Source organism: Phalaenopsis equestris, unplaced genomic scaffold (assembly GCF_001263595.1).
Source record: "Phalaenopsis equestris unplaced genomic scaffold, ASM126359v1 Scaffold000202, whole genome shotgun sequence".
Lineage (NCBI taxonomy): Eukaryota > Viridiplantae > Streptophyta > Magnoliopsida > Asparagales > Orchidaceae > Phalaenopsis > Phalaenopsis equestris.
Genome location: NW_018164644.1, coordinates 3796897 through 3817801, shown reverse-complemented (window position 1 = coordinate 3817801; position 20905 = coordinate 3796897). Strand labels below are relative to the sequence as shown.

The 20905-nt window shown below is 34.9% G+C and overlaps 1 protein-coding gene across 1 annotated transcript; it reads left to right on the top strand.

Moving 5' to 3' along the window:
• The first annotated feature begins 14286 nt into the window (after positions 1–14286).
• Positions 14287–20893, top strand: LOC110022795 (filament-like plant protein 4). The gene is made up of 6 exons (XM_020721905.1): positions 14287–14604; positions 15569–15694; positions 16903–17101; positions 17230–19480; positions 19898–19943; positions 20036–20893. The coding sequence occupies exons 2-6, from the start codon at positions 15584–15586 to the stop codon at positions 20438–20440; spliced, it is 3012 nt and encodes a 1003-aa protein (XP_020577564.1). The 5' UTR covers positions 14287–14604; positions 15569–15583; the 3' UTR covers positions 20441–20893.
• Positions 20894–20905: the final 12 nt, after the last annotated feature.

Here is a 20905-nt window from a genome sequence, read left to right as displayed (position 1 = left end):
AAGATAGGCTGGTCGTCGTTGAATTGACGGATTGTCAGGCATGGGGGATTTGGATGGTAAAGCGAACTAACTCCTTCTAAGATTTTAGAAATTTTTTCGTTAAATTCACAATTTTCCATTCTCTTAAGAATTTGCAAAAAAAAAAAAAAAAAAAAAATAAACTCATCTTATTAATTATATATTACAATAAACTAATTTCAAAGTAAACCTTAAGATTATGTGACATATGTTTCAAGCAAATTTATAAATAAAATGATCATTTCAAGAACATAAACTAATGCATGATTGGTCTAGCAACCATTACAAGATCCCTCTCAATGATATAACACCATTAACTTCCTTGAATTATTAATGTAATTTTTTTTTATTATTTTGACTTTTCAAACATAATAAATAAATGCATGTTAGTTGCAATATAAAAATGTCATAAAGCATAAATGTCGTCAAATAAGTTAAACTATAGTCTAAGGAAATATCAAAAGTTGTCCCATCATAATGTCACCTTATCAAATTGAAAATCAATTGCTTATTAAGATGGTTATTCAAGCGTGTCATAGAGAGTGAAAGATGGTTTTCCATCTCACAACAAGTGTTATTCATGAGAAGAGTAAGCCCTTTATCTCTAAGATGTTATAGAGATAAAGTGTTCATGCATGAAAATTAAGGTGGCCCTTATAGAAATGTAAGTGAGTCAAGCCGACTCATGAGCTAATTCGAGCTCGGCTCGATAAGTGGCTCGTGAACTGAGTTCGATGGGCTAACAAGCCAAGTTCAAGCTCTGACTGGACTTGTTAACTTGTTAGTCGGCTTGTTTAAAAAAAAAATTATTAATGTAAAATATACTCAAAATATATTAAATTTGAATTATTTTAAAAATAATATTTTGTATTTTATATTAAGTGACTTATTATTTCTCTTCTAATGACTCATTTTGTTTATCATTTTATTATGACACTATATTAAATTAATACTATTTTCTTTCATTTATAATAAACAAGTCTGCTCATGAGCCGACTCGAACTCGTAGACTTAAGCTCGAGCTCAAGCTCGAACTTGATAAAATTAATCAAGCTCCAGTCAAGGGTGGCTCGAGCTCGACTCGACTTGCTTACATGCTTGGGCCCGCCCACATCCCTTTCCTATTTTTATGATTTTTTTATTCTTTAATTTTGTCATGAAATTATACTTTGGAGGGTCAAATTAGTTTGATAAATTATCTTCATCCTTTATTATTATTATTATTATTATTATTATTATTATTATTATTATTATTATTATTATTATGTTTGGAAAATTGAAATCAATTTGAAGATATGAATATAAAGCCCTAAAGAGCTTTCTCAAGAGCTCTAAGTAGAAAAGAAAGATGAATGATGAAATACAAGCTATATTTGAGATAAGACTTCACATAAGTTTAATTTTAGGGAAATTTACATGCATGTCCCTCAATTCTTACCTATTTATATATTTAACAACTAAAATTTAATATTTACAAATCTAACACTTCGATATCATAACATATGCATAAAAATTTATAATTCACTTTTAAAAAAGTCAGTCATAGCTATATATTTTTTATGTAATATTAAAGAATTAAATGCTATACATATAAATATAAAAATTTAAATATTATATATAAATACATAAAAATTGTATGAAATGTATATAAATGCCTAATTTTATGCGATTTGGAGTTTATAGAATTTTAATGATTATAATATTTATGAATTAGTTTCATAAATTTTATATTGAAGCTTTCCAAATACGTTAAATGTTGACCGAAATTAATTCCAAGTCACCCAAATAAGAAACTAAGAGCATGTGCCAAAAATTCGGAACTGCAAGTCTCAACGCAGAGTAGCAACGACTAGTTGTCAACAAACTATGTTGGAATAATATATGAAAATTTACATACATACCACATAAAAATTTATATTTGCATTTATAACATCTCGGTGTCATAAATCTATGCACGAAAATGTGTCTTTTGCTTTTTAAAAAATAGTGATAATGATATTACAAATTTCGGTGGTATGTGTCAAAATATGAATGTTTTTTGTGTTAGATATGCAAATGATTAAGAATCGTGTGGTTTGCATGTAATTGTGCCAATAATATATTAGTGAAATAGAAAAAAATATTACCTCAGGAGTACTGTCCAATGGGGAGGTGTCACGTGGAATTATGGTGAGACCATTGCATATGTGGCACCTCCTCATTGGAGTATACTGATGCATCAATCTCCTGAAGTAATATTTTTTCGTGAAATAGACTTTTGGTTTTGTTGGATATTATATGGGCGATTACATATATAGCCGTTGAAACATTTTTTTGAGTTAGATATGCAAATGCTTAAGCATTGTGTGGTTTACATTTTATCAACTTTCAATGGTTTGATCGCGGGCCAAAAAAATGAATTGGTATGATACGTAGTTCAAAAAAACTATAAAAGTGATAGTTTTGTAAATAATAACGTTTCAAGAGATACATGTTGTGAGTTATATCAGTTGTTGTGGACTATAAAAATATAAAATAAGAGAATGATTTTTGACGAAGCGAAAAATAGAACGCGAAAATTCACATCAGAAAAACAGTAACACAGCGGAACACACAAATTTACGAGGTTCGGCAAATTTCCTACGTTCACGGAGTTGCGGAGGATTTTACTACTTGAGGAATCTCTCACTCTCACTTCGTTCCTCTCTCTTATTCTCTCTCTTTTACTCTCTCTCTACACCGTTGCTCCATTTTCTTCTCTCTCTCTTCTTCTCTCTCCACACCGAGATACACCGAAGAAGCTCTACACCGAGATACACCGAAGAAGGTAAAATTATAAGAGAAATAAACTCAATTTCTCTTCTGCCACAAGCCACCAAGAAGAAGCTAAGGGAAAATAATCTACTTCTTTCTTCTTCCTTATGTCAAGCACGCACACACTGCTTGCACTTCTCTTCTTCTATCCCGAGGAAGCAATACTGCCGAAGAAGAACTCAAATGGGCTGTCCTAAAAACTCAAGGAGAGCCGCTTCTTTTATCACAAAACCTCAATGAGCGAAGGGATGCTTCGCTTCGCGTTAGAGGAAGGCGGGAACGAATGGCGTCGTTCGCGACTTTCCGCGACACAGAGGGAGAAGCGACGATTCAAGGAAATAGGAGCGGAAGCGAAGGGCAGGAGGCGGGATCAGGATCAGGCTCCAGCACAACAATAGAAACGTAATTATCACATAAATTTGATAATTTTCTTTTCAAATGTGTTAAAGAGATTTGTCATTTTATTTCTTTGCATAATAACAATTTTTTTATGTTGTTCATGTTAACATAAAATTGACACGTGATGATTTTTGTGCTCATTGTTCTCTGTCGGAGACGTAATTATCACATAAATTTAATAATTTTCTTTTCAAATGTGTTAATGAGATTTGTCATTTTATTTCTTTGCATAATAACAATAAGGGCAGGAGGCGGGATCAGGATCAGGCTCCAGCACAACAATAGAAACGTAATTATCACATAAATTTGATAATTTTCTTTTCAAATGTGTTAAAGAGATTTGTCATTTTATTTCTTTGCATAATAACAATTTTTTTATGTTGTTCATGTTAACATAAAATTGACACGTGATGATTTTTGTGCTCATTGTTCTCTGTCGGATGGCTGGCCATCACATAGTCTATAAAGAATATACATTTGAATGCATCGACAAAAGAAAAGAGGGATTATGCATTCTTAATTTCAAGGTGAAACTCTAAATTGGAGATGGACAATTTACATTATTCAATAATGGCAGCTTTAAAATCAAAATCTTATTTGTATATGTTGTGTATTCTAATTTATTTATTGACCTATCATAAATAAAGAAATAAAGGAGCATTTGCATACAACTAAATTCCTGTGCATGACAGAAAGTATAAAAGGTCTAGTCATGACTTCATGACTTATGAACCACATGAAACTATGAACATTTCTTTACCTACCTCCTGCCTCTTTCTGTCAACTCCTTAACAGCGAGCAACGACCGGTTGGTAGCCCTTCCGATTGGCACTCATTGGCCGACGGCCTTCCCAACCAGTCTCTATTAGCCAGACAACGCCCCAACCGACCTCTCTTAGTCAGACGACGCTCCAACTGACCTCTCATAGTTGGCCTACTCTCTCATTGATCGTTCTTAGTCGGACAACGCCCCAACTGGCATCTCGCGGTCAGCTTACGTTCTCGTTGATCCTCTCTTAGTCGGCTGACGCTTTAGCAGATAAGCTTTGAACCCAGCCTTCCATTGGTTGACGATCTCTACAACAACCTCCCATGGCCGGTCGACGCTTCCACAGCCTCCTTTGAACAATCAACTTTCCTACCGGCCCTCATGGTTGATCTCTTCTCCAGCAGCCGCCACTGTAGCTGGCTTCAGCTAGCCTCCCCTGGAAGACAACTTCTCCAACTAGTCTCATCTCACCAATGACTTTTCCGGCCGGCCACCTCCCAGGAACGTGACTCTTCTAGATGAATGCCGGCCGAAAATCAAATACAATAGCTGACAAAGTCTCCAACAATATGCTCCGACGACAAAAGACTGAAATAGCTTGTTCTGTCCTCCATAAATCAAGGGCTAAATTGTAATAATATATCTCCCTACTTCTCCTCCTATAAATAGAAGACCTACCCCTTGGAATGTAAAGGGGCCCTTTTAGGCTATCTCTCTCTCTCCCCTTCATGTAGGGCAGGGCGTCGCTCTCCCTCTCTTTCTCACTCAGAAGCCGGCTCTATTTCATAGACAACGTCCTTGTATTCAGCACTATGTATTTAAGTATCTAATGACATATAAGTTCTACATTTATACCACTCAAATCTATTATATCACATCAAATTACTATTCTAATTAAAAAAAAAAAAAAAAGTTGAAATGCCTCTTTATGTGGGATGACAAATATATAAAAATTAAAGTTTAGATGTTAGACATGCAAATACTTAAGAATTCAGTGGTATATACGTAAATCCTCCTAAAATATAACAGGTGGTCTTTATACATTACAAAGCTCATACAAAAAGTCCAATACAATTTTGACTTGGTCGATCAAATGATGTTAGATATCATCATTTAAACCACATGCTAAAATCAATTTATAATCCAATATTAAAATATTTTGCACAATATCTTATTTTCAGATGAAAATGAATGTCAGCTTCCACCCCAAGTCAGTCAATACATATATATATTTTTTGTAGTAGTTACATATATTACATCTAAAACTTGCTTAATCGCCTAAACCGGCAAAAGTGCTAAAAAATATCTCTCTGTCTATCTCGACATACTCTCTATTATATCCAAGCCAACAACATTTGTGCATCGACCACCGCATGTGTGCCATCGAGTCCCTCTCCCTCGACTCTACCTTCTTTCAATGGGGACTGAGAACCAATGTCCAGGAGCCTCTGCAAATCGACCATTTCTACATTACAAGTTGAGGCTACGCCATAGAGCTGACTGCATGTCATAAAGCGTGACATCATGAACATCTGCTATCTCGCTTGATTTGATCTAACGCTAGGGCTGATGGAGTCGAGTTCGCTCGGTATGGTTGGGCAGTGAAGTTTTGAGAATCTCTGCAATTGAGATGGGCCCAACTATGGTCGATGGTGAAGATAGACTAGTTGTCATTGGATTGATGGATTGTGAGACATGAGGGATTTAGGGGTGGACCGAGATAACTCTAACCATGTGGCAAGGAGTAGAGATACAAATAAGGGAAGAAGAAATGAGAGAGATGGAGCACTTGAGAGAAGAATAAACGAAGGGTGATAAGATAGATTGAGTGCTATTTTTTCAGCACTTCTGAAGAATTGCAGTGTGATGTTAGTAAATATTAAATTTAAGGTGCTAATGTGATATCTATGTTAATCTCTCTTTTGTGAATCCCTTAGAAGTCAAATCATATGCTCGAATGAAAAACACAGGGGAAGAAAACAATTTTCAACCATAATAAATGCATGTTAGTTGCAATATAAAGTTATCATAAAGCATCAAATAAGATAAACCTCAGTCTAAGGAAATATCAAAGGTTGTCACATCACAGCGTCACCTTAGCAGAGTGAAAATCAATTGCTTATTAAGATGACTGTTCAAGTGTGTCATGGTCAATAAAAAAATGGAGTTTCATTCCACAATAAATGTTATTCATCAGAGGAACAACCCTTTTATTTCTAAGGTGTTATAAAGAGCTAGTATTGTCATGCATGCAATGACAAGTAAGGAGGCCCACCACTCATGATTTTTTATATTCTTTAATGCTTCTAATACTCTATGTATCAAGAATTTTGCAATAAGTTCATACTTTGGAGAATTAAATTTGTTTTATGAAATTATCTCCGTTCATTATTTATTTATTATTATTATTTTGTTTGGAGAATTGAAATGGATTTGAAGATATGAATATTGATGAATCCTTAAAGAGCTTCTCAAGAAGACGAGAAAGAAAAAAAGATGAAATACAAGTTATATTTGAGATAGAGTGCAAAAACAATGTCTATTATTAGGAATAAGAAGAAGAGAAAGCAGATTAATAGTGGCATTGAGGTCTTCATAGAGAATATAGAAGATTTCATTAAGAAGTCTAATGAACTTCTTTATAACTTTAAGGAATTAATCAGTCTTAAAAAAACTCACTGAAAATTTGAGAAGTGAAACGAGTACTTCATTTGACAATTCTTTGAAGCTTATATTAAAATGATTTGTCTTTTGCAAGAGTACTTGAGAATGTCAGGTCTTTACAATATTCATAGCAGATTCAATGTTCATGTTGTTGAGTGTGGAGCCCAGTTATAATATAATAAATATATATGTTTTTTTGCCATTTCTGTAACTACTCCCGCCACCATTAAAGAAGGAAAGGAAGTTACATTTGATAAAAAAGTGCAACTTGCAGGTGGTTATTTTTTAAGTGGTTTTATTTTCTCTTCACGTAATATGCTGGAATGGTTTTTTTTTCTTGGCTTCTTGGATAGAACTTCAAGTGTAAAGAAAAGCAAGATTCGGCTCTTCCTCATTCTTCCTCTGTTCTGCGTTGGTTTGCTGGTGAAGGAAGTATCGCAAAGCACGGGGAAGAAGACTTACGGGCTGAAGGATACGAATCAGTAGAATCGCAAGGTGTGCTCTTCGGTGTATCTCGGTGTAGAGAAAAGAAGAGAGTGAGAAAGTGAGACTTTCTCCTGCAATTATTATTGTGTTCAAACGGTGTAAATTCCTCAATTAGTAAAATCCTCTGCAACTCCGTGGATGTAGGCAATTTGCCGAACCACGTAAATCTGTGTGTTCTTTTCTGGTGTGATTTTTCTCGTGTCATTTTATTTTTCACTTCGTCGTCGATCGTTTTAAATTTCAAAGTTAACACAACACATGTTATTTCAATTCTTGATTGATGTCAAATAGAGTGTGATGGTCCTAATGGGAGACAAAACAATTCGTGCGTACGGGTTTGTAGAGCATCATTGAATGTAGATTGTTTCGCATAAGATTTATGTCGTAACTGATAGAAAGTTTTCTCTCAAACTGGGTGATTCATGTTCAAAATACATTCCAAATATTAATTAATGTATACTAAAATAACTAATCATTATTTAAGGATTCATATTTTAAATTAAACAAATGGACAATTAGTTAAAAAATTAAATCACATTTTTATTAATATAATTAACTTAATATACTATTGATTAATTAAAACTAATTAGCAAATTAGCTTAAAAATAAAAACCAGAGCCCCCTTTTCCTTCCTGCCTCCAGCATCTTCTGCTTGTCGAATCTAAGAAATCGTGAAGCTAACTGGATAAGAATTGGAGGCGGTGATGGGGAGCTCACCGGCCAATGATTTCAGTCAGTTGCCATCATTAGGAAGCCAGTCAGAGACATGATACTCTGCTCCCCAACTTTGAGAAATCATGCACAGAAGATTGCTTAGAATATCTTAAGTTTTATGAGCCTGATAAAGATTCCACTAAAGCTTAAATTTTTAAAACTAATAAATAAATAAGTGAATAAATAAAACTTGCAGATTAAAGTCCTCCAACTTATACAATTATCTTTATTATAAATAATAATCATTTGACTCACAGCATTCAACTCCGTCCAAACAGAATGATAGTCGTTACTTACCACAAAGCTTCAGATCATGATTATGTGTTGTGTGTCGGAAGATTCACGATCATAGAGCAATAAATAAATAAGGATTCAGCACACAAACCTATAAAAGAGAAGTGAATAGAAGAAGATAATTTGATTTTTTATGTGAAAATCATAGAAAAGGAAAAAATCACAGGATCTGATCTGATTGAATAATTCACTAGGTAATTGTAAGTGCATATGTTCATTCTCATTTTCAATTAAGAACGATATAATTATAAGATTGATGTATAACGATAGTTCAATAATAATAATTGTAAAGGGTCGTAAAGGCCGTAGTCATCAATTATTTTGATGGTTGCTTCAAAAGCACATGTTTGCCGTAGAGGCTGTAGTAGGGAGCTGCAACAGTTATGAGCTACGCAAGCCATGGTTGGTCACATTGGTTGTAGTGCCGAGATGCGTTAGTGTCAATTGGTTGCATAATTGATGGCTGCAATAGCGTTAGTTGACCACGAATGTTGTAGTTAGAAGATGTAATGGTGTTTGTCCAAATAATTCATTGTTGGTTACTACAATATTATCAATTGATCACATTGGTCCTAGTTTGTGATTACTCCTCTCAAAACGGGGGTATAATTTTACACAAGATATATTACTTGTAGCTATACAAAGATATCTGTTAGGAACAATCATCAAATTCTGGTCACAACTGTCGTAAATAGTGGTCAATGGGTGGTGATTCTACTATATAGATGTGATTAACAAAAAAATTGTTTCTCCTTTAAACAAAGGGATTGCAATGTTGCAAAATTGTAGGATGTTGATTTTTCCTTGAAAATAGTGAAGAGTGATGGAAATGTAATAGAGAACATGTATAATGATGGCGATTGTCGAGTGATGGTGGTTTTTAATAGCGATTGTGTCTGTCGACTATGATGATGCCTTTGTGATGGTTGTCTATTAATAGCGATGGAAACCATGCAACAATGGTATGTGAATGTTAGCTGCTGAATAATGCGATGATTATTATTGGCGGACATTAGTTTCAAAGTCTTTTTCATGAGTGTGCACTTTACTTTTAGGTTTCTCTTCCCTACTCCTTCCATATTGAAAATTTGGCCTTATTACCATGACTCAGCCTCTGCGCGAGGGTCGAAGTTCATCCCAATAATAAGAAGGTTTCTATGAAGGATTCCCTCAAAAAGGCCATTGATAGACCTTTCAGCTGTTCGAAGGATTTTTTCACTGAACCGAATGATTATCAGACAATTGAATGCTAACAACCGCGGATCATTAATACCACGCTTCAAATAGTCGTGATTAAAAAATGGTACTAACGACGCTTACAAATATTAAAAGATCCCAGGGTCAGTAACAAATATGTAAAAGGGAAATAACACATTAATCACTTGTAACATTTCTATTTAAACAGGGGCTAATATGTAACTTATTAGACACTCCCTATAATCTATAAATAGATGGTTCCTTTTTTCAAGAAGTGACTACTGAACCTGTTCCTCAAATATATGTGTTGTTATGCTCTCAACTTTTCCATTCCGCTCGTCTGTCTGACGCTCCGTTTCTTGGGCGTGATCCACACAACATTTTTGGATTCAACACATAAATTCATCTTATTTATGTAATACAATCATTGCAATTTTACATTTATATGACATATGCAAGCCAACTTATGCTTAACTCGATAAATGACTCATAAGTCACGCTTGATGAGCTCTGACTCAAACTTAAGCTAGCTTTGATTCAACTCATTAGCTTACAAGCCAACTATACTAAAAATTACTAATATAAAATATACTTAAAATAAATTAAAATTTTGTTAATTCAATTACCGAATTGCTGAAAATTGTTAAAATGCAACCCTAATTATTATTTTTCTTCTAATTTCACATTTCTTTAGTTAACTTATTAACACAATTACTTAAATTATAACTATACTTTCTCTCTTTTGTAATAAATAAATTAGCTCATGAGCTCGAGAGACAACTAGAACTTATATAATCATGGTCGAGCTCAAATTCAATCACATTTAATTAATTAATTAAGCACGAGCTCGAGTCAAAACTCGTTCACACCCACATACATAAATAATTAGGTATTTAAAATAAATAAATTAAAAATAACAAAAGAAAATTCATAATCAATAAACATAGAAGAAAATAATTATTACATTTTGCTTTAATAATTGTTTAAGATTCATCCATTCCATGGTGCAGTAATTTCCCCTCTTTTAATGCCCAAATTAACGCTGAGGACCACTAAACATATTCTTGTTAAAGCCTTACTAACTAAAGCTAACTTATATTAAATGAGTCATTAATTGATTGGAATCTTTGAATTTCGTGCAACAGATCCGAATTCATCAGCTCTAAATTTAAGGCTGACGGAGCCAAATGGTAAAAAAACGGAGCCAAATGGTAAAAAATAAGAAAAATTATTGCATACATGCATGCAGTGTCGGATCTACATCGTAGATCACAGTGATCTACGGCGAGGATGATGTATTTCGGTGGGTCTCACTTTAATAAAGAGACATTTACATAAATACCACATATTTCCTATTTGTTTACATATCTAACACTAAAGTTTTATTTTTATATTTTTACCACCCATATATTATATAAAGAATATCATTATTTTAACTTTTAAAAAACGGAAAACACATTTTAAAGCACATTAAAATGGTTTAAAAGTAAAAATTAAAGCCAAATCCATCTTTTTCATTATTATATTTTAATAGTTAAATCTATTTTTTCATTCTTAGGTAAAATACTATGTGTGTGAAAATGAAACTTCGGATGTGAGATGAATACATTCATTCGAATTGAGTGTTATGTATGTAATTTTACGTGCAATGAATATATGATTTGTAGGATTCAAGTATTTATTATTATTATGGGGGCATTTACATGTATACCACTCAATTCCTATATATTTATAGGTCTGACACCTGAACTTTAATTTTTACGTTTACAACTTTACACCACATTAAAAATATCATTTTTTTATTTTTTTTTAAAGTAAAATGCACCTTTTCACACGTACACACACAAATAGTCCACCCTGGTGGTGGAGTCTAATGAAATCACGTCAGGTGGCGGAGACAGGAAAAAAAATAAAATATACCTGGTAACACAAGAGAATATTCATCCCGTGTTATTCAGATATTATTGTGTATTATTCAAATTTTATTGTGTGTTATTCAATTGTTATTGATGTGTTATTGTGTTATTATAATACCGGGAATATTCCCTGAACACAATAACACCTGAATACAATAGAATAATACGGGGGGAATATTCTCCTGTGTTACAGAGCCGATTTTTTTTTTTTTTCTGTACCTTCACGTGGCGTGATTTCATTTGGACTCCACAAGAAACTCTACATGCGGAGCTGCGTCCTCCTACAATAATTTTTCCAAATGACCATACCAACCCACAAATTACACAATAAGTCAAAAACAAAAAAATAATTTAGTAAAATAGTACCAAAAAAAAATCTACACGTGGTGAAATGCGTGTGGGGGGACCGTCAGCAGCCCGATGATCTCCTCATACCTCCGTCGCCGTCCTGCTCGTAAATCAGAAAAAGAAAGTGGGACCAATGCCTTAAATTCATATATGCCGTTCGATTCGAATCGGACGATCAACAGCGAAGCACGCATTCTGTGGTAGCAGTTGGTTGATGGGGGGTGCTTTGGCGGTACCTGCTCGGACAGGGAAACGGTAAATGGACTAATTAATCAACAAATCCACCGCTAAGATTTCCACTTGATTTTAAATAAAATGTTTATGGCCGTCCGATCTTTGCCGGTAATTTTTTACAAAATATTTGCATTGGATTCCATGAAATTAATCAGTTTTTTAACATATTTTATCAATATAACTGGAAATGTAATTATGGTGTCATTATAAGTGATTTTATATCTCTTTTCTTATATATATATATATATATATATATATATATATAAATTTAATACAATATTAAGTATGATGGGAATTGGCTGTTTGTCATTCATAAAATGGCCAGGACAGCCCACTCCATGATTAGGGTTACATTTGTAGTAGGGCCACTTCAGCCCACAAGGACAAATTGCTCCATGAATTCCTCTTCACCAATTATAGATCACAGGGGTACTACAAAGAAAGGGTAACTTAGATAATGAATTAAATTTATTACATAACATGTATGAGAAAATGCTTTCAAACATTGCATGCCAAACCATTTAAGGTCAAAATTGATTGATGAGAATTATTATTATTTTTTTGACGACTTGATGGTTACATAGTAGAAAGAATTGGAAGAGATATAAAATGGTAATTTTCTTGAACAACTTGATCATTGTGTTAAAAATAAAGATGTCTTTGTTAATGAAGTCCAGGTACATCAATTTACTCTTGATACATGTTGGAAGGTCTACTGCAGTAGAGTAATGAATTATCATGTTAGTGTTGAACGATAATTCAACACATTCAAATAATAAAAGAGAAAAGTACACGGGAGGAGATGCTTAAAATTTTATGTGAAAAATGCTAGAAAAAGGTAGAAAAATCACAAAGTCTAACCTAATTGAAACATTATACAATGAAAGATGAATAAAAATGTTCACTCTTCTTATAAATTAGAAAAGATGAAGTTATAAAGTTGATCATTGTAAATGTACAACAATAGTTTATTAATAATAGTCGTAGTCTAGCTATAATGAATGTAGTTCTTGGTGATAGTGGGTTGTAAGTATCGTATTCGATTGCTATAAAGGCAAAAGTTCATCATAAATATTATAGAAAATGGTTGTAGCATAAGTTTGTCATATAGGCCGTAGTTGAAAGTCATAGCAGTGGTTGACCAATGTGAGTCGCAGACGATCGCTTCTGAAGTTTCTGTTAGTTGTAGAGGTTGTAGTAGGAAGCTGCAAAAGTTGTGAGCCACATTGGCTGTGGTTGGTCACGTTTGTTGTAGTGGTGAGTTGTGATGACGTCAGTAAGCTATAAAAGCTGAGTCGAGAGCTTCATGAGTTATGACCATGTATGTCCTAGCTGTTCACATAAGTCATAATGGTGAATTGTAATGACATCCATTGACTGTAAAGGTCGAACTCAGGATTTGCATCAGCTGTGGCCATGTAACACCTAGTGGTGATATGTGATGATGTTTGTAGGCTATAGAGGCCAAAGTTGGGAATTGTACAAGCTTTGAACCACGTAAGTCGTAGTGTTGAGTTGTGATAACATCCATACATCGCAAATACTAGAGTTGGGAGTTGAACAAGGTATGAACTATCTAGGTCGTAGCTAGTCATGTAAATCGTAGTGGTGAGCTGTGAGGACGTCCGTAGGCCATATGGGTCGGAGTCAGGAGTTGCATGAGATGTGAACCACATAATCGTAGTTGGTCACCTGGGGCGTAGTGGTGAACTGTGATGAGGTTTGTATGCAGCAGAGGCTAAAATTGTGAACTACATCACGTAATTTATAATTGGTCATGTTAGCTGTAGTGGTAGGTCGCAATGAGAGAATTTTCAGTGTCCCGAGAAAGTCACTATTTTCAGGATGCATTGTTGTACCATCTTTGAAAAATGTAATTGCACTATATGCAGAGTACGTTGTTGCGCCGACGTCAGGGTATGTCGTTACACCGATTCAGAGTGTGTTGTTACACCGTTAGTACGATATATTATTGCACCATATTCGAGGTGCATTGTTACACCATATTTGGGCTGTTACTATACGTGTCGTACGTGATCTTGCAGGATGTCTCTTTATTCTACAATAAACCCATCCAAATATATTTTAAATAATTTGGCAAAAAATGTCTTTCGATGAATTGAGATTAACTCGAGTTCTTCTAACAAATAGTTTAGAAGCAATTTGAGCCGATTTACTGAATCATTTATAATTCCATTAATCTCAGCAATGGGATTAAAACTGTCACTTTGGAGATTTGTTAGTGCCTGTTTTGTTACCATTCGTTCGACCTTGAGAGTAGAGCAACTTGTCTGGCATCATTCGCCAATGCACCCCCTATAAACTATTCATTTATAAAAAAATGGAAATCCGGAATTCCACTAAAGTAGAAAAAAAAAAAAAAGGAAAGTTAGCATCTTTGGATACTTTACACCTTCCTTGGCATTTTAAGCGACACCAACTGTCAATATTTTATCTTTTCCCTCACTGCCTTCGATCATTCCCCTCTCTCCCTCTCTCCCTCTCTCCCTCTCTCCCTCTCTCTCTCTTCCCTGTAACCGATAAGAAGCTGTAAGAGTGGAGAAAAGTAGAAAGTGTTGGCCTGGGAAAAAGGCGAACCAGTACTCACTCCACCATAGCAAGTAAAAGAGCCTCTTTTTCTCATCCTCCCGGCTCCATTGTGCGCTCTGGAATCCCACTTGAAGGTGACAGCTGACGCAACTTGGAGAGCTGAAGCCATAAGATCTCCTCCTCTGGATTTTCTTCTCTCCTTCTTGCATTCCGTCTGGACAAGTATTTTTCTTAACTCTCTCACTGCTTATGTTCTTTCGCCCAGCTAGGGTTATTAGCACTCAACGTGCATTGTGCTAATTTTTGTTTTCTCCTCTCTTCTTTATGTTCTGAAAGCTGCTGGTCTTTTCTGAACTCATTTGCTTTGATATCGATTATGCTGCATTTGGGGAAAAGATTGCTGCTAGTTTCTGATTTTCAACTTTTTCTTTTCCGTTTTGGTATTGCATTTTGAATTTGTTTCTAAATTTGAGGCGATTACCGCCGGTTTCCATTTTTCACGTGCAAAATTGTTCTTTTTTTGGATTGTAATTGTTCTTGCTCTTTTGCAAATTCTGATTTTTTTTTTGTTTTATTGAAGAAAATCTGTGCTTTAGACTATTTTCCCAGTTGTATCATGATAATAGTTTTATTGAAGAAAATCTGCGCTTTAGACTATTTTCCCAGTTGTATCATGATAATATGACAACAATATCTTCAAATTTACACAAATTTGCACCTACCTGTCCACACTTAACATATCATCTTGTCATTGAGTTGTTCCTTGTCGTTGTACCTTTCAATATCTTTTTTTTTTTTCTTTTTTTTGGATTTGCCTCTTTTTCAAATTCTGCAAATTCTTGTCTTTTTTTTTTTCTAGTATTTTCTTATTTTCTTCAAAGGATTGTAATCTGATCTTCATTTTACCTTTCTGGAACTGTTTTTTTCATGAATTTATTCTGTAAATTATCATTTATACATTTGTTTTCTTTTTTCTGCTTCAGTTTTTAATTCTGGTTTCAGCATCTAGAAAACTTTCTGGCTTTTTTACCATGTAAAAATTTTAATCAGCAGAGTTTGTTTAGAACTTTTGCTGCTATCATATGATAAAATATTCTGGAACAGAATCAGATTTCTTTTTTTTTTTTTTTTTTTGGTAGTTATGATTCTTTGATGAATTATATGACTTTGGAGGTGCATACTGCAGAATAATATTTGAAGAATGGATAGGCGAAGTTGGCCTTGGAAGAGGAAGTCATCTGAGAAAGCAAGTGGTGACTTTGAATCTGTTAGGGCTTCTATGTCTAACACAGGAATCAAGCAGGGAGAGCAGGTCAGTTACTCAGAAGTTTAATTTGTGTCATGATTTTAAAATAAAGAAAGATTTACATGCATATTACACAATTTTTATGTACTTACATATCTAACAGCTAAAGTTTTATATTTACATATATAACATTGTCAAAGTCTATGCAAAAAGTGGTGCACTTCACTTGAAACAAATTAATAGTAGTATTTTTTTTTTATGTATCTTAAAGGGTTGAGGGTTCTATAAGTAAATATTAAAATGTATGTCAATAATAATTATGTGGTATGTGTTCAATAAAATAGACTTATCTATTGCTTGATGATTTTGAAGTTTTACCGACTCTTAGGAGAAAATATTATGTCCAGAGTCTAGATGCAAACTACGCCATGACAATGACTGCGATCCATCAGTCTTTTTTTTTTAATATTGTACGCTTCTTTCGGTTGATTGCAGCTATTGTCTGGACATAACTTGTGTCCAGACTTTGGACGTAATATTTTTTCAATCGGGGCTGTAAAAGAACTAAGGTTGAGCAAACACAAGTGTTATTATGCTCGGACAAAAAAAAAAATTATTGTGTTCTCCTCATGAACTTATTACACTGAGAATGAGTTATTCATGAGCACAATGTCTACTTGAATGTCATATCTAAATTAGAGTTTACACATTGCTTTGTATATATGTCTATGTCCATATAAATAAATTATATATATATATATATATATATATTCTTTTTTTTTTAAATGGTCGAAGGCTATTATACGTGCCCCCAACCACCCTAATGTGCCTAACTATTCAAGGACCGCCCTCACTACCGGCAAACTGCCTAGAGGGGGATTCGAACTCATGACCTAAGGGGACTTACGACCTTCAAAGAGGCTGCTTTAACAACAAGTCACGACTGGCATCACACACACACACACACACACACACATATATATCTAAAAATTTTACATATTTTTTTCCCAAACACACATAAACAACATGCTCCCCGCTTATGCAAAACCTTGAAACCAGGACCTTTTGGTTAAAAGTCAAAGTTCTTTTGACATTTGCCTGGTGGTTGAAAGCTTTCTCTTCATATATACGCATAAACTTATATAATTATGAATACATGCATGCATATATGCATATATCTATGTATAGATGAATATAATAAAGCCATTATTTTGACAGTTCTTTTTCTTGGAGGAACCAACCAATGTATTGTTTGATTTTGTTTTTTCTTGTAGGAGCATACAAAGCCTGTGAGTTTCATACAAATTTCTGTAGAAAAATATGAACATTTTATTGTTATTGAAGAACAAGTGTTGGCTCTGAATGAAAAACTGGATGATATGACGGAAAAGCTATCCTCAGCTCAGGCTGATATGGCCACAAAGGACGATATCGTAAAGCAACATGCTAAAGTTTCCGAAGAAGCTATTTCAGGTACCTTCATGTTTAAAATTTAAATGTAATCTTTTTCTTACTCTTCTCTCTAGGCGTAAAATACTATTTTTTTCCTAATAATTTGGGTTATCAGGGCCTTTATCTTCTAATTTTTTTGCTTCTTATAGGGTGGGAGAAGGCTGAAGCTGAAACTTTGGCTTTAAAACAGCAGCTCGAATCTGTAATCCTTCTTAAACTCACTGCTGAAGAGCAAGCAGTTCATCTAGATAACGCACTTAAGGAGTGTGTAAAGCAGATTCGTAACGTGAAGGATGAAAACGAAAGAAAACTCCATGATGTCGTCTTTGCAAAGACCAAACTTTGGGAGAAAGCGAAATCTGAACTTGAAGCTACGATTGCTGGTTTTGAGCAAGAGCTCCGTAAGAATTCTGCCGATACCGTCGCAATTTCAAGGTCTCTTCATGAACGATCTGCGTTGTTGATGAAAATCAAGGAAGAAAAATCTCAGGCTGACGCCGAGATTGAAGATCTTAAAACCAACATTCAGTCATATGAAAGGGAAATAAGCTCTCTGAAATATGAGCTAAATGTTGTAACCAAGGAGTTAGAGATTCGTAATGAGGAGAAGAACATGAGTATGAAGTCTGCTGAGGTAGCGAACAAGCAGCACATTGATGATGTGAAGAAGATAACAAAGTTAGAAGGTGAGTGTCAGAGGTTGCGTGGGCTTGTGAGAAAGAGGTTGCCTGGTCCTGCTGCCTTAGCTCAGATGAAACTGGAAGTTGAGAGGTTAGGCCATGGTTTTGGGGAATCCAGAGGAAAAAGACAGTCTGGTGAGATGTTGAGCACCCATCCATTCTTTTCTCAAGAAGCCAATCTTAATGAAGTTGAGCATTTTCACAAAGAGATTGAGTTTCTTACTACTCGTTTACTAGCAATGGAGGAAGAAACAAAGTTGTTAAAGGAGGCACTGTCTACAAGAAACATGGAGCTTCAGGATTCAGCAAACAGATGTGCCAAAACAGCTAACAAACTTCATATCCTCGAAGCGCAGATTCTCATTTTGAATCAGCAAAAGATCTCTTTGAAGTCCTGTGCTGAAGTCTCCTTTGAAGGATCTTTGAGTCATCATGAAAGCAACCAGAGTTTAGCTTCCATGTCCGAGGATGGAGTTGATGATGCAGGAAGCAGCGCAGAGTCTTGGGCCTCAGCTTTGATTTCAGAGCTTTCACAGTTCAAGAAAGAGAGAATTTCTAATATAAGTAAGATTAATCAGACGTCAAATCAACTGGAACTTATGGATGACTTTTTAGAAATGGAGAAATTGGCAGGTTTGTCATCAGAAAACAATGTAGTTTTCACTGTTTCTGATGATGGAGCGAATAAGGTGAAGAATGAAAACTGTGATGAAACTTCATCAGTTGATGTTCATATGGACGTGTGTAAAGAAAAAACTCCTAATTTGAAACAAAATCTAAATTTTGATTCGGTGGCTGAGAATCTACCTTCAGAAAAAATATTATCAAAGATTCAGGAGCGAATAGCTTCTGTGGCTGAATCCAAGGTTCTTGATTCCGAAACAGGAAAGCTTATGGAACAAATTATGACAGTAATTGCTGACCATGAAACCTCTTTAAAGCATCATGACAACTCATGCAGGAACATTGAAAAATCAATGAATCAGGACCTGAGAAGCGCCATTTCTTGGATCCGTGATTTCGTTATATTGCTGTACAAGGAAGTGACACAGGGAAGGTCATCTGACTTTCAGGTGGCGGCAGAGAAGCTCGATGAGTTTTCAGATTCTGTCAACAAATTCTTCTGTAACAATTTGAACACAGTTGATTTTATCCTTTCTTTGTGCCATGTGTTGTCTGAAACCAAAGAGCTTATATTGAGAACAATGACTACGGGGAATAACAGAAGCACTGATTCCATTGATAAGATAACCTTCCTAGAGAATGGAATAGTTCATCATGATTCAACGGAAGGGAAGCTACCTGCAGATTATGATCTTTCTCCTAGCAATCCTTCATCTGAATCTGAGGCCGCACCACATAACTTCTCGTTTGAGGAATTTAAAAATCTAAAGATGGAGAGAGATAACATGGATTTAAATATCATAACTTGGAGAGAAACATCGGAACATGCGAAACTTCAGCTGGCTTTAACTGAGCAGAATTTAGCAGAGCTGAAACTGCAGTTTTCTGCTTGTCAGAAGTCAAAAGATTTGGCTGATACTCAACTGAGGTGCATGACTGAATCCTACAAGTTACTGGAAACACGTGTGGAGGAACTGGAAGCTGAAATAAGCATGCTAAGATCAAAAGCAGAAACATTCGAAAGTGAGCTCATTTCAGAAAAGCAGAGTCATCACGATGATTTAGCCAAATATGATAGTCTGCAGGAGCAAATGAGGTTTGTGTTACTTTAATTACATATTTGTAAGTTTAAAAATTAATTAAAGTGCCAAAACTGCCCTCTGACTATTGGCATGGGTCATTTTAGTCTCAAAGTGTTAAATTAGTTTCTGGACTCTTTTAATATGGGCTTGAATGGTTTCCAAGGAGGGCTATTATAGCCTTAATTAAAAAAAAATATGGGTCTAATTTGACACTTTTATAGACTCTACGACTAAAAGAAACCTCTACGAAGAGTTAGAAGACCATTTTGACGCTTCTCTTACAACAATTTACCTGTTTTTTCTTTATAATTCAATTTTGAAAGAACTTAATCATTATTGCATCCATTTATTGATTTCATGCTTTTTAGTCTGTTCTACATCTATTTTGCTTTAGTTTCTAACATCAAATGTGCTATTTATTTCGTTATTAGGATCATGAGGAATTCAGAAGCTGACGCAGACACTAAAGCAAGACATGTCAGAACCTTTTTTCATATAAAATTTTTATATACCAATTCTAGTAGATTATTTCTTAAAATCTTTGTTTCTTATTTTACATTCTATTACAGGAGAGGGAGATTGCTGCAGCTGCAGATAAGCTTGCTGAATGCCAGGAGGCAATAATTCTCATCAACAAGCAATTAAATGCCATGCATCCTCCTGTAGAGGCGACAAACAGGAGTAGCCGATTCAGGGAGGAGCCTCGTCCGGTTAACTACGATTCACCGCAGCCTCAGTTTTCAACAATGGAAAATGAAAACATATTGATGTCGGTAATTGAAGGAGTCGAGTCCCCGTTGACTGAATATATCTCACCATTCAGCACATCAGACATGGAATCGAGCCCTGGTTTGAAACCAACTTGCAGCACAAAGCGTCCGAAGCACAGGTCTAGATCAACATCTGCTTCTTCTCTCTCAAGCATTTTGAATGATAAGTCAGGGCGCGGATTTAGCCGATTTTTTTCAAAATGACAGTGAGCTCTTGAAATAGTTTTGGTAGTTATTATGTGGGTTTATGTGGTCTGATCACTAATTCATCTGAGGTCCTTGAGATGGTTTTAGTTTATTTACAGTTAGTAGATTGTGAAGTTTGGAGGTTAGTGGGGATTTAGTAGTGATTAGATGCAGTTAGTTTGGTTTTTTTGGAGCTGAAGCTCTCTGCGTTCCAGGAATATGTGATTTTTTTTTTCTTTTTTTCCTCTCTCAGCTTTAAGTGAGCAGGAGAATGCCAATGGTTTGGAGCTTGATGCTTGGCATGGTTGTTGGTTGTAGCTGTACATTTTTATGAATAAGTAAAGCTATGGGCTTGGACATAATGGGCTATTGGTTATTTGTAGAATTTTTCGGTTATTGTATGACAACTGGTTTTTTGTGAGGATTTTTATTTATTTGATGACCATTGGTCTACATATGTAAATGCCCCCCCCCCCCCCCACA